Raw genomic sequence first — 14,598 nt, 5'->3', positions numbered from 1 at the left:
AGCCAGGATGCCCGTCTCCTGGCAAGAACAGATCTGTGTGGTGAACTGCAGACCTGCACGGAGTCTGCTCTCTCCAACCCAGTGGGAATTCTGCCATCGGTTTTGATGCACGATTGGATCGTTACACAGCTGTAAATCCAACCTGTCTCAGAAGCTGTTAGGATCTGTCTTAGAGGAAACAAGCTTGTGCTGTGTTAAAACAAGAGAGAAGGGTGCTTGGGCTGCTTACAGTAATGCAGGGCGCAGTTAAGTACCCCAGTGCTATGCTGATAGCATACAAAGGCAATAGCAAAACCATCCAAACACGTCACTCTGGTGGAGTCTGCAGGCAGCAGGAAAAGCTCTTCTACAAATCTGCCATGGGAAATTACACCCGTCATCCACCGTGGCCCCCCACTGCCAGGGAGATGCTGGGAATAAGCCCGGTGCTTCTGCTCCTCCATCCACGGGGAGGGTAGGTGGCTTCCAAAGCCAAAAAGGCTGGGGGAGGATGCCAGAATGGGTCAGGTTTTGTTGTCCTGCAGATCTCTGGGATGTCTGCATACAGGCAAACTCGGAGCAGAGTCAGGAGGATGGAGTCTGAAGTGCCCTGACTGTGAATCCTCGGAAGGAGGAAGCCTCAGTGATTATTGTATTATTCTGGGTTGGACTCTGTGGGCTGGTCAACCCTTTGGGAGAGGCAGTTGTGGCAACATTGCAAATGTCACTTATCTCTGAGTTCCCAGAAGCAGTGGGAGGGACGAGCACAGGTTCACAGCTAGGAAAAGAAATCTGGAAACACTTCACAGGCCGCAGGCAATGGACTGTTTAAGCAGATGGAAGAGCCTCCATCACACACAGCAGCGTACAATGACCAGACAAAACAGGGGCCAGTGGTTCCTCACCTCTCAATTAAAAATAAACAGCAAGGACTTGTGACAGTGTTGTGCTGAGTGAGACAGAGACCTGATGAAGTCACCTCCGTGCCTAGGAGAACTCCATGAATAATGCCTAGTGAGTGAGGAGATAGGAAGAATACTTTATTTTCCCAGTCATGGCTACAGTAGATTGCCTCGGGCTTTGTGAGGGCTGGTTGCTCAGTGGTTAACTCAGCCTCTTTGGCATGCAACTAAAATTAAACTTGCAGGAGTCATCACGACATGACAGTGATTAAAACCCTGGGCTCTGGAGAGAGGCTCCATGGATCCCTCCCCATACAGATAATATCTGTAGGCTGTTGTCTTAAAGGCAGAGACATATCTAAGGGCAGCTGACCCTGAAACTATGACACAAACTATTTCCAAATGCACAAGAAGTCTATTTAAAACCTGCCCTCTAACATAAATAGCTCTTTTTATTTGCAGGTAGCCCTCAGCCATCAGCTCTGGGCAGTGTGCCATGCTCTCAGGAATTACAGCACCTCAGGCAGTCATGTAGCTTTGCCTCTGGCACCCACTAAATAGTTTGCATCGCCTCTTAGTTATTCTGATGCCAGCCCCTGCAGAAGAATGGGTTTATTCACCCCTGACACACAGCAGCCTCTGGAGTGTAATGCAGCAGCTGGTTTTAAAACAGCTTACAGAAAAAACAGAGCTAACAGACGCTACCTGGGGTAACGTGAATACAGCAAATGTAATTACATCACCCAGATTAAAACTTGGCAAGGCCACCAGTGACATTATGGTAGCAAGAAGCACTGTGGGACCTTTTGTGAGCACAAGTTGTTACTATGTCATTTGGTCCTCTATCTAAATGATGGCATCTGCTGCAACAAAATCTCTTCCAGCTCCATTTCAGGAGAGAGACACGGAATGGAGTAACGATGGTTAAACAACTGGTGAATTGTTTTCCAGGACTGACTGAATCTGAACATTAAGAAAGAGCCTGGCCAGCTGTATTTGTCTGCTCAAGAGCTGGAGCAAAAGGAAAGGGAATTGTGTGTGAACCTCTCACATAAGCAGTGTCTGGCTCAGGAATGCTGTCTCTCAACAGGAATGGTCCAAGGGAAGCCCTGGTTTTCTGCTGCTGGTCTTCCTCCCTACTGTTAAGCCATTCGGGGTTGGAGCAGCTTCAGGCAACAAAGATCCTCATCTCTCCTCTGAAAAGCCCTTTGCCATGAAGATCTAGATTTCCAGTGCTATTTTGAAAGTGGCTGAGGAAGCTGGACTGAGCTACTGCTGCAACATAGATGGAGAGATTTGTAGGTGACAAACTTGCAGATGACAGATGACAGCAAATATCAGCTACTTATGGCTCTGTTTTTACTGCAAGTGATGCTCACATCTTGTTATCCTTCTTGCCAGAAAACCAACTCTTCCCAAGATGTTCATATTTATTAAACCTGCACCTACCAACACTCTTCCTAGCCAGTGCCTCAAGGCTGCATAGCGCCTGTAGGACTAACCTCAGCTATTACATCGTGGATATATTCTGGCAGAAAGCTGCTGAATGTCACAGTGTTTGTCCTTGAGAAGCCAAGACGGTGGATGGGGAGGCAAAATTTATTGACATTGAAAATATCATCCACCTACTCCAAATCATAACTCTATTAGGATCCTATGTCAAGTCTGTGGAGTGTCTTCTGCTGTGGTAAATACTGGCAGGCTAGATTTCCTATTGCTGAGCTTACTGAGCTTCAGATCATTTTATTCACCACTAATGCAAGGAGTTTCAAGATCTTTATGTGGGACATACTTTTTATCTACAATACTGAGGGGATACCAAGAGCTGTGTCTTCTGCCTCAAGAGAACCAAGATACTTTACTGAAATGCAGCTGGGAGGTAATAACCATGAGTTAGTTTCTAAGACCACAAAATTTAATCTCTAAGGTAAAGTGTGAAAGGTCAGAAATACACAATTTACAATCTCAAAGATTATAAACCTTTCAGAAAGCCAATCTAAAGTTGAAGATTGAGACTTCTATCCTTCCAGGTGGGATTTATTAAAGTAACAGTGGCCCTATACAGCTTTGCCAGCGTGGGGCAGCACTCTGCAACTCACTCGCATGATCACTGATCTCTGCCAAGATATCATGGACACTGTTTGTTCTGATCCACCGGGAATATCTGCTGGACAAAATGTCATATGTCTTTAAAGCTCCTAGTGAGTAATTACATCCTCCAGAAACACAAAGACAAATCACCTCTGGACTCTGAGGCAGGCCTGGAATCCCTACAGGACGGGCTTTATTGACAAGAGTTAGCTACTCCACAGAAATAAAACCAGCAAATGAAGCAACAAGAAATCTTACAAAATGTAATAAAAAGCCTTGTAACAGGAACAATATCAAGAACGCAAACCAAGCAATTATACAAACAATTGATCTAGCTTTGAAAATAACCCTGTTCTGGGTAGGAGGCTGGGTTGAATGACTTCCAAAGATGCTTTCCAAACTAAATCTGTCTATAACTCTCCAAATTTAAAAACTACAAATGATGTATTTCAATTCTTTAAGTAATCAGAAAATCAAGCGCTCATCCTGAAGAGATGTCCATTCCCATACCCAAACTGAAAGAGTATGGCTTGTCAAGTTATAACACGGCGCAGACCAAGTAGTTGGTCCCCATCATAAAGTCAGTATTTGCCAGCAGTTACCTCCTCCCTGGGATGTGAGTTCCTGATCTATCTGGAGTAGGAAATACCCTCGGAAGATGCCTTTCCATGGGCCCATCAGCTCTAACACTAGTCTCCTGTTTCCACACATTCACAAAACTACTTCACATCTCTGTGTGTGGAGAAATTCCTCTGGGCACATAAGCATGTGTCCTCACCTTTAAAAGCTGAACTCCTAACAGCTTGGGAAATGTATCAATTATTTAAGCATACTTTTATTATGCATTGCCACAAATGTTTTGCCCAAAATTTTGCTCTGATGTATATATAATCAACCAACTAACTGCAGAGAATCTGTCTGCAGGGATATTTATTCTCACCTTCTTCCTTATCTGCTGTGCATTTGTTAATTCTTTACCCCATAACCAGACGCCAAGCCAACACTGTTAATGTTCTTACAAGTACTCCAGCAAGAATCTGAATGAAGGCATCATTAACGTACAAAGCACCAGGGTTTTCAGAAAACAGTTAATTAAGTGCAACTGTTCAATTTCAGTCACGCTGATTTGACAGAAATGATAATTTAGGGCCAAATTACATCCCAGATCCTGGCAACAGCAGACAAAGGAAGAATTTGGCCCTGCTACACTCCAGCCTGACAGTCACAAATTGAATTCCCTGTGTGCTCAGTGACAGCTGTGCTGAACCCTCTGTCAGTGGGAACAAGGTACGGGCCACACGCTGGTTAATACCTTGCAGAACAGACAATTCTGCTGAAGTCAGTAAGATTGTTTTCAAAGCAAGTCTGCACTGGAGTAACAGAATTGGTTCCCAGCTCAAAATTATCCTGTGAATTTCTTCCCTCCATGGGCAAGGTGTGTTATCTCTTGGCAAGCTGAATTTAGCTCTATCCTTTAAAGCAGCTTCTACTTCATCATCAGATTGGTAGAGTAATGGAAGTGGAGGAGGAACTGTGACATGAATTGTCCCAGAACGTGGTGGTAGTTCCAAAGCCCTGAGGACAGGTTAGATACAGCTTTCTTAAGAAACGGCTAGGGTGAAGCTAAGCCAGCTTGGTCCTGCTGCAGTGCTGGTAGTTGGACCGGATGATCTCTTTGGGTTCCCCTCCAACCTTGTCTTTCTATGATTTCACAGTGGCTACTGAAGAGGGATTTATAGATTTCCACCCCTGCAGACCAATGTTATAGTTAGTACTATGGGCTGCTTTGCACTTGAGGTTGACAGTTCAATTACAACACGCAGCCACGTGGCGTAAGGAAAGGTTGGGATCAGAGAGACATTTTCCCCTGGCTTTCACAACACAGAGGAAGAGGTATTTCCATGTGGAGCCTGAAAGAAGATGGGACAAAGCCTTCAAATCATTTCCTCGGGATGACAGCCACTCCCCTATGCCAACTTAACCCTCAGAGCCACAGAGGGAGGAGAGCCAAGAGTCCGCAACCTGCTTTAATTCCTACCACATGTAAAAGAGAGCAGAGAAGGCTACTAGGATGGTCTTCCTCCATGCTATGATCCAGCAGGAGGAGGAGAGGGCAGTTTTCATCCTGCTATTCTTGCTGAGCATAGACAGCAAGCTATGGTCTTCCTCATGGAAACCATCTCCTCAGGTTTGAGCACCTTCTCAACTATGAGTTGTTTTGGTCGGACTTTACGCTACTGTTCTATCATAAATGGATCAGAAGAGATTAAATAATGGCCAGTGGAAGCCTGATCCAGGCATGAACACAAAATATAGAGATATTAGATAATATAATAGAAGATTGTAAGCAAATTGACCTTTTCATATCAGTAAAAAACCCCTCTAACAATCAATTATCCATTTATTCAAGCATATATCACTCATTTGTTAGCCTTCTGTAAGCTATTTATGAATGAGATTTTCTGCAGCATGACCTTTATTCTGCCTTCTGACACCATGGGTCAAACTGAGAAGAACAGTGATCTCAGTCCACAGAAATCAGGTTGTTTAAAGGGATATTGCCATGATAAAGCCTACCTGAATTTTTTGATTGGAGACTGCTTTTCCTGCGCAGTTGCAAGGTGCCCAGAATAATAAATGGGAAAAACCATAATGTTCCAGTTTGTTGAGAACCAAGTCATGAAAAAAGGACAGTCAAAGGTCTCATACGTGATTTTGACAAACTGCGTGGTCCCGACCCAGGAGGAAGAGACAGACAAAATGATCAGAAATCTCCAGATAAGCTTGAGAAATGTGGATGTGCAAGACTGGCATCGTGTCTGTCCTTCAGCTTCTTGGCTGCTGCTCTCTGTGTGCGTTTGTGTTCCTTCTTCTCCTGGAAAAAAAAAAAATAGAAAAAGAGAAGGGTTGTACACATAATGAACGCATTCAAAACAATTCTTGCCTTCTCCCTATTATTCCTCTATGCCCCACAAACACTGAAATCCTGCACAGAAATACTTCAGTAATACCGTGTCTGTCATTTCAAGGGGATAGGAACAAAATACAAACACAATACTGAGGCCTGAGGTAACAGCATTACGGTTAAGCTGTTGCCACTGTTTGGTTTATCAGCCCTTCTTTCCTTCTGTCAGCCAAACCTCTAGAACAGAGCTACATCCCTTGGGACCAACTACATTATAAAGTCAATTACTGTGCATGTGTGCAAGATAAAAGCTATCTATCTGAGCCTGTACCTCTGAAGCCAGGAACAAGTTCTTATTATTCAAGATCTTAAGTCAGGAATTACTTTTTTTATTTGCAAGCTGGGAGGAGAAAAAGAAACAGTTTGGTGGTTTTATATAGCCAAGTGGAGAAAGGCTGTTTTCAGTCAAGTTAGTGTATTTACATTTTTGAAGTTAAAAAAGGAAACTGGACAAAACTGAAGCTTGGCATGCCTAGAAATAAACCTCTACACATAAACAAGGAGGATTTGGAAATTTGTCATTTCCCATTTTAGTACAGTACTTTTCAGACCTAATCTGCAGACCACTGCAGATTTCCTATCAGAAGTGCGAAGCACGTAGAGAATTTAATCTTACTGGCTGATGACTTGCTCTCCGGACACATCGTCCAGAGATGCAACCCATGAACCCTATTTTGATTTCACAGATCCCGGCTGAAAACAAAAGAAACTGAAACTGTGTTGGATACTGAGAAGCACTAACGCTGTGGCCCCACGAGCTCATGTGGCAGCACTGAGCTCCAACCATGTACCCCATTAGAACATATCACATCAGTCTGACAGAAGAAACAGGAGTTCCTTCTAAAAATCTTGACCTGCAGCTAGTCTTTACTATTACTCTCAATTATCAGTCGCATCAACACATGATGTGATATATATAGGGAACACTATAACTGTTGACGTTAAGAGGAGCTATAGATCCGCTGCAGTGAGAGCATACGCTGTCCTACATTCAACTTAAATGTGAAAAAGGTACCCTTTCAGACCCAGGTTTACTTTCCTTTTATATTACTGTTTCTGCTGCAGCCATAAAGAAATGTCAAACTGAGGTTCAAAGTTATTACATTAGACCAACATTACCTCTAAAAACCGATTCATTGTAGCAGGGAGTGCATGTGCAATCAAGAATTTTCCTAACCAGGACATGAAGCTTTTTGTAATTGTAATTGTATGCTGTATTTTTTTTCCTAAAAATAATCAGTATTCAGTTGCTCCATTGTTTAGTGGTGAATCAAGAATTTAAATAAAATTACAGGTTTATTAAAAACATGCAGAGGATAATCAGACACAGCTCTGAAAAGGCAAGCATCATTTTAGCATTCCCTTTGGCTGCTAAGAGAAAACAGATATTTTTATGGTACTAATAATGACTGACATCTTCTATTAAAAGGTAAATTACAGTTTATTCACAAGTTAGAATGGCTTAAAAAGAATATATTATGTAACATCCACTTGCAGGTTTTCCTGCTAAGCAAAACTACCATGCAATTAGTCCTTCTTCAGCTAACAGTTAAAATAATCATACAATGACAGAAGACTAAAACACCTTTATCCATACTTTCTATTTTTCAATTACCAAATAACTATGTAATTGCTGTTACTATGCATGACACTACCATCAGCATTTAACTTGGATTGTACAGTCCCAGGTTTGAATGTTTTGGAAAGGCACAAAAATATACACTTGTTGCAAATCCTACCTTGGATTTAAAGACCTATGTAAGTTTTAGCCTGATTAAATGTACAGTGGGGAGTTTTCATAAGTGCTTAATGGGTAAGATTCATCCCATGTAATGTAGTTAGCAAATAATTGTGTATTCAAACTAAACATGTTGTCTAGGGCCCCTTTATATTTAATGACAATACACAGGCATGATGAGAAGGTAGCCGATTTCATCCTCATATATATCTAAGCGCACTGGAGGTGCTTATCTCTCCCTAGACTAGATATTTACATTTAATTTAAGTGAAATTGAGATGGATCCCTGGCCAAAGTGACATAGTAGCTTGACAGTTGCTTTCAAAATCCATGGGATGTGCACACCTAAATCTTGGCCAGAAGAATCAAAGGAGAAGATAAGAAATCAAAGAATCAAAAGGAGAAGATAAGAAATACCTTTAAAAATAATTACAGGGCTTGAACTCAAAGACATATGGTGAGCAGGCACACAATTCATACCAAATACGTTTAAGGATTTCCGAGTCATGAAGCTGGGGCTGGAGTAAGCTAGAAAGCAGCACTTGTGTTCAGATACCGAATGATATGCTCATGAAGAGAAAACACATTGATCAGCCAAAGTGGTTGGTAGATAGCATTTTACAATTAGCAAGGTGGTAGAAATCCTTGGTGTCTGCGTTTAGTTTGGTCTGAAACAAACCTTACTTACCCTGTCAAGAGCACAGAAACAATCTGAGAACTCAACAAGGATGAAACAACAGGGAAAGAATGCAGATGACACTGCAGGTGACACATGGAGGTGACACTGGTCAATGGCAAACTGTGTTGAAAGGCAGCTAGCAGAAATACCCTTGCACGGTCCTTTTGTCTATAATATAATTCTTGCTTGTGATGTCTCTGTGACAAGATGGTAACGGAAAAGCCTTTTGCTTTTGTTTTTCAGAAGAGTGAGATGAGGAAAACCAAAACCTACAGCTTTTCTTCTGAACTCTTTTGACTATTTGGCAACTACATCCAAGAAAATAATATTATTTCTATTTGTTTACCTACCTGTCAGGTCAGTCCTACTTAGACCTCACTGATGAGGAAGGGAAGATCAGCATAAAAAGGGAAATTAAAAAATGCAAAATAAATGTTTAGAAGAGTATGATGTCAAGGCACTACTCTTTTCTCAAGGGAACTAAAGTCCTTTCCTAGAGAAGATGGATTCTGATTTTGGATGTACCCTAGTGCCAGCATGCACAGAGCTATTTCATCCTGATATCTGCAAAAATTAGAGTAAATTGTTTTTCTGGTCTCTTAGGTATGATCTTTACTGCAAAATGCTATATCATCCACTCCTTCCAGCAATAATCACCTCCAATATTTTTCTGAGGGTTTCCATCAAGAGAGTACTCCTGGAGTATGAGATCCCTCCATTTTTCAAGACAAGAAGAAAATGGCTGACTCTTGCTGCCATCAGTGGTGAAGTGACAAGAGGAACGTTCATCTCCCACAGTTCCAGTGTGCAAGGGAGATCCAACCTGTTCTTCCTCCCCTTTTTGCTCACAGTATCTACACAGACAGTCTTCCAAAGAACTTGGACAGTTAAATTATTTCAGTCATTTAATGGCTCTCTCCTCCTGAACAATACAATTCAGCAGACTCAAGTGGTTGCATATTGTAATTGCTCCCATCCCATCCCTGCTGGTGATGGATGCACATCATGGTGAAGAAGTCTGTGTTCACCACACCTACAGGTTCATTTGAGCTAAACGTCTGCAGTAAAGTAAGTGACACATGCCTGACGGAAGCCCTGATGTGCAGCTGATCGAAGATCTGAACTGTGATGGTCTTCCCTAGATATCCTTCCACCTGTTGCTCCTTCTCTTCCACTTCATCAGACCATCCATATGAGCTGAGATTGTCATTGTCTTTGAGAAGGAACATGGCTAGCTCTTAAGGGTCCTGGTCTCTGGCCAGGCTGAAGCTGAGGAAACATAACCACTTCGTAAAAACTAACTTGTGTGCTAACGTTAATGATCCTTTCAAGATCTTCTGCGCCTACTGACCTTATGATTTCTCAGATACCTAACACATTACATGTTCCTACTGAGGCCCAGGCCTCTTCCTCCCATCCTTGCTTCCTTCCCGCCTAACCCCAGCTTGCACACAGGTACAGGAAGGTACAGGAAGGACTTTCTTGTAGCTTTGCTGTTCGCAGCACCGTAAACCAATGTCAACATGCTCAGACTGCACCATCTTTCAAAAGACAGACGAAAGAGGCCTTTCGCAGGCATGCTGTGACGCCGGGAATGCGGCTGTTATGCCTACCTGATCTGCTCTGCCTCTCGACTCTGCTGTGCCGACAGATTCCCGAGGGACTTCGATTCTGCAGCTCAAGAATGGGAGCAGCAGAATCTTCAGCAACAGATAGAGGGGAGAGCTGCCTAGTCATGCCTCTGTGTCTGCTGGGGCAGTTGCCTCCTGGCTTGCATTGGATGACAGATGATCGTGAGGCACCTGAGAAGAAAGAGTTTGCATCAGTTTGGCTGTAAACTCCCTGGAGGAAAGCGGGGCTTTCAAACACTCTGTCAGTGAAATGCATACAAACGATTCAGCGGGAGAAAGGAAGCACACTGCAAAAATCAAGGTTTCAGCTCTGGTAAGAATAAAGTAAATAAGTAAGTAAATAAATACTTAACTCTCTCCCCCCTTATAGAAAAAAAGGTGCTGTATGAAAACCAGTCTTTCCCCTGAAGAAATGAGAGCCCTGTGCTGCAGTATATTCTTAGCCCCACAGCTCCATCCATAGGGTCTGAACAGGCAAAGGAATTTGTACTCACGTGGGCCCCTTCCTGAGCACTGACACTGAATCAGTCAAAAGGAGAGGTCACCATTCTCCCTTAGGGTGGAAAGGAGGGCTGAGGAACCACTGCGTTCTAGGGTCAGTGGTGACAGTCCCTCCAGAGGACAGCTTCCCCTTTCCATCCTCCAGAATGATCCTTGAGACTCTTGTATGGAATGAAGCCATGGCCACTGACAGGTCTTTTGGATGAAGACTTCTGCTAAACCATTGAAGATGTCAGTTTTAAGCCTTTACATGCACCAAATCTTCAGAGTAGTTGCTTTTTCTTCTTCTGCTAGGTGCAGACAACACCAAGACGCTGCATTTCACACAGAGGGTGTATAGAGGCACAAGGCAGCAGACAAGACCCAGGTCCCAGAAATACCAGTGGTACCAGATGAAAAGTTTGCCAGTGAGAAGGACACCACATTTTATGAGTAAGAGCTTGAAGGACTGGATTAAGAACCAGCAAACATCAGAAAAGAATGCGGTGCTGGAATCTGGCAGAGTGAGCCTGGTGATCTTCTATGTACTCCCGAATTTATTGAAGGTGTCTGTGTAAGAGGTCAACACATGAGCAGCACAAGAGTCCTCTTCTCAGAAAGTCAAGATGACAGGACATTTTAGTAAGTATAAATGTGTGTTCATGGTCAGTTGAGATCACCCACCATTTGTTTTGCAGCTGCTACTTCAACTGGTGACCATCTTACCTAAACTTATGGAAGATGCATATACCCAGAGCAGCCACTGACGTCGCCATGGCTTGGAAGAATTTAATTTGACAATCACACCTATTTCGCATTGTAAAGAATACAAAAATAGACACAAACCCCATGTGTAAGGTGCCAAATGTGCAACAAATATGGCAGACATCTCAGAGGGCAACATTCTTCATTGCAACATGAGCCATTCAAGTACACTGTGCAAATAACTCCATGTCAAAAAACAACATAAAAGTATACTCTAAAGCAAGGACTGTATTCAAGGTTCAAGAGACTGCATGAATCAAGTCAACACTCTTTTGCCAGAGGAAGTTCAGAGGGTTCATATAACCTTCAATGAACTTAGAGCTATGTTTGATTCACCAGGTCTAACTACAAAGATCGCAAAGGAAGACATGTATAGAATACGGTATTATAGAGAAAAATCCTCTCTCAGCCTATTTAGAGCCTCCAAGGTCAGCTTTTACCCCCCAAGTAGACAAGCAACTGAACCAGCAGCTAACGCCCTAGAGATGATCTTTCTCAAAGATGCTCTTCCCTTTGTCCTCTGTCCAGTATGAGGGAACTCTGACACAAAGAGGATGCCCAAGTCCAGGTCCCACCTTGCCACACAGTTCTACAAATTTAATCAATGCAGTATACAAGCCACAGTCCATGACAGTAGACCCACAAAAGTCGACTTTGAAGGATTAAGACATATATTGTCTAAGCACTGTATCATCTCTCTTCATTTTTTGATGAGCACTACAGAGCTTTTTAGAGCCTACTGGATATTTTCAGACCTTTAAAAAGCCATTCACCTTCATATATTTTCTTTTTAATGGAGAAAATCACAATCTAACAGCCACACAACTCCCCCCATGACTTTGTTCTACTCGTTTCGTAACTCCAAGCCTTACTCTTCCCACTTGTAACAAACAAGGATAACATTACCTACTTTGTAAACATCTTGCAAGTCGCTCCGAGGTTGAAAAGTACATTAGAAATGGCAGTCCTGGGCCATTCACCCCACCAGAAGCAGCACAACACCTTTATTTGACAGCTGAAAGTTAGTTCCAGCCTCCACGAGATTAAGACAATCAGTACGTTTTGGGCTAAATAATCAAAAAGGCACTAACGAACTTCCAGGTCCCCAACTTAAAGAAGTTTTATTTTCAGAAAGTGTTTGCTGACTGCCTGTCCTCAGAGAATCAGCCACCAAGATGCCTCGACCCAAATCACTACTCACTTTGATATGCATCATTTAAAGAGATTTCATTAAGTTGAAAGACACATGCTACATCCCAATTCAGATATAATTTAGAACAAGATCAAGATTCACATTACACTCAGCAGAATTCTAGCAGATGATCCACAACCAAAATTTCAAGGAAACCTATTTTTCTTCACATGCAAAAAGAGCTCTGAGTTATTTATATCTGGTACAACAAAGCAGCATCAATCTCTTCCTGTACATTGAGAAACTCAGCAGTTGAGACCAAAACTGCAATTGAAGAGATTGCATTTAATCGAAAGTCACTGCTTGATTTACTGAATTCTTCTTCCCTTATGCTTGAAAGCAATCAGATAGCACAGCAATTTATCAATATTTCATTGTTACAGCTAGAAGGCCTGGGCCATCTAATGCTACTGAATTGGAACATATTTTAAGGCTATACTTTGACAAGGAAGGTGAATAGATATATGCTGGGCTAACTCACCCGAACCTGGTATCAGCAGCAAGGACAACAAATCACCATTTACACAGTACAGCACTGAAAGGTCCACGTGTGCAAAGTTACCCCACATGAGAGGAAGGGAATGCAGAAGTCACATAACTCCGGTTCTTTGTCTCACACAGCAATTATCAGCTATCAAGCAGGGATCCACTAAGACCCTCCAAATTTAGAGGGATCAAGAGCAGCATTTTCCATTGAACTTCCATATACCTTCATAAATCCCACACGCTTATGGAGAACTTACAGTCTTAGGCAGTGAAACCATGTCCTCTCCAGAGAGGACAACAGCTGCCACAACTTGCCACGTGCAAACGGAGAAGCAACGATGTACTAAAAAGCTACCATAATACACCTCCTCCAAAGGAGGAGTGACACTGCTTGGGTTGGATTCATTTGACTTATTTTAGATGTCAACCTTAGGATGAGAAAAATAGTCTCCTGGGACTATCTGCATCTCCCTATGGCTACACTATTATTATTATTATTATTATTATTATTATTAGGGATAATAGAATCATGGAATAGTTTGGGTTGGCAGGGACCATTACAGGTCAGTTAGTCCAACTCCCCTGCAATGAGCAGGGACATCTTCAACTAGACCAGGTTGCTCAGAGCCCCATCCAACCTGACCTTGGACAACCATTCTGAGCAGAGACATTTACACTGAGTGGGATTTTTTACCTGACTACTTTACCTGACCTTCTTTTAACCTGACTACTCAATGTAAGAGGTTGCACAGATACCTGTAACTCACTGTGTACAGAGGCCTCATCCAGTTTCTGTAGACTGACACAATCAATGCTGAGCATGAAGACAGTTCGTGGCTTTAGCAGAGATGAATCGCAGGCTGAGAACAAATCTACATTTTAGGCATCATTTGATATTTTAAGGGGCTACTGGAAGAGATTGGGAAAAAAACCTAACAAACAGGAAAAACCTTGCCAGACTGCCAGATCTTGCTGCTAGAAGTGTTCCTTCATTACTTGGAGGTTATAATCAAGTGTCAAAGCAACACTCAGCCCATGGGATTGACAAAGGAGGAAAGGGAGAACTGGAAAGGACCACACATGATTGTATCAAGCACGTCTTAATGAGTTAAATCCATCTGGATGACTTTTCATTATTGGATAAAAACAAACCCTTGCTCCTTCCCATTTTTTACGATTAGTTTATTATTCTGCTTCAGCAAATCTTCTTCCTTGCCTTGCAAATGTGGATGCTTTATAGCATAAGAAGTAAGGCTATTTCTCTGCACATGGAGACCAAAGGGACACCAGCAAGGGGAACCCGTGGCTTTCCACATGCTTCTGACAAAGTCTGTCCTTGTCTTGCATTAATTATTATATACTTATCCCAGTGTACTTCAATTTAGCAAGGTAATTATGCTTGTGGCTAACCTAGACCACATGATTAACATCACTGAAGTCCACGCCTTTTCACGTTCTTGACCCGCCTGCGGGAGGAGGTGACCACCATGCGCTGCTGCCGCCGTGTCCATTCAAACCAGGAACCAGCAGCGTGTGCCTTGTCATGACAACCATTTTCACCATCCATCTGTAAACTATGCGCAGCTCCCTTGCCCCTTGACCCTCTGAAAGATGCGATACATGACTTGTGGCTTTTTGTTCATATACAGATTTCCATATGCAGCTCACACAGTGAGAAAATATGTCCTCA

General features: G+C 42.6%; 1 protein-coding gene across 4 annotated transcripts in view; it reads right to left on the bottom strand.

Annotated features, from left to right (window-relative positions):
* SLC35F4 (solute carrier family 35 member F4) overlaps positions 1 to 14,598 on the bottom strand; it is a 131,430-nt gene that overhangs the window by 13,908 nt on the left and 102,924 nt on the right. For 2 of the 4 annotated variants that reach the window (XM_072864679.1, XM_072864680.1), the window contains exons 2-3: positions 9,968 to 10,156; positions 5,550 to 5,847 (exon numbers count right to left, since the gene is read on the bottom strand). In XM_072864679.1, the coding sequence (XP_072720780.1) occupies positions 5,550 to 5,847; positions 9,968 to 10,156 (487 nt within the window). Of the gene's footprint in view, positions 1 to 5,549; positions 5,848 to 9,967; positions 10,157 to 14,598 lie in introns of those variants that run through there. The other 2 variants (XM_072864681.1, XM_072864682.1) reach the window with 2 other exon arrangements.

The sequence above is a fragment of the Ciconia boyciana genome, chromosome 6, assembly GCF_034638445.1.
Source record: "Ciconia boyciana chromosome 6, ASM3463844v1, whole genome shotgun sequence".
In the NCBI taxonomy this organism is placed as follows: Eukaryota; Metazoa; Chordata; class Aves; order Ciconiiformes; family Ciconiidae; genus Ciconia; species Ciconia boyciana.
The sequence above is the reverse complement of the archived record's forward strand: the minus strand, read 5'-3'. Positions and strand labels throughout refer to the sequence as shown.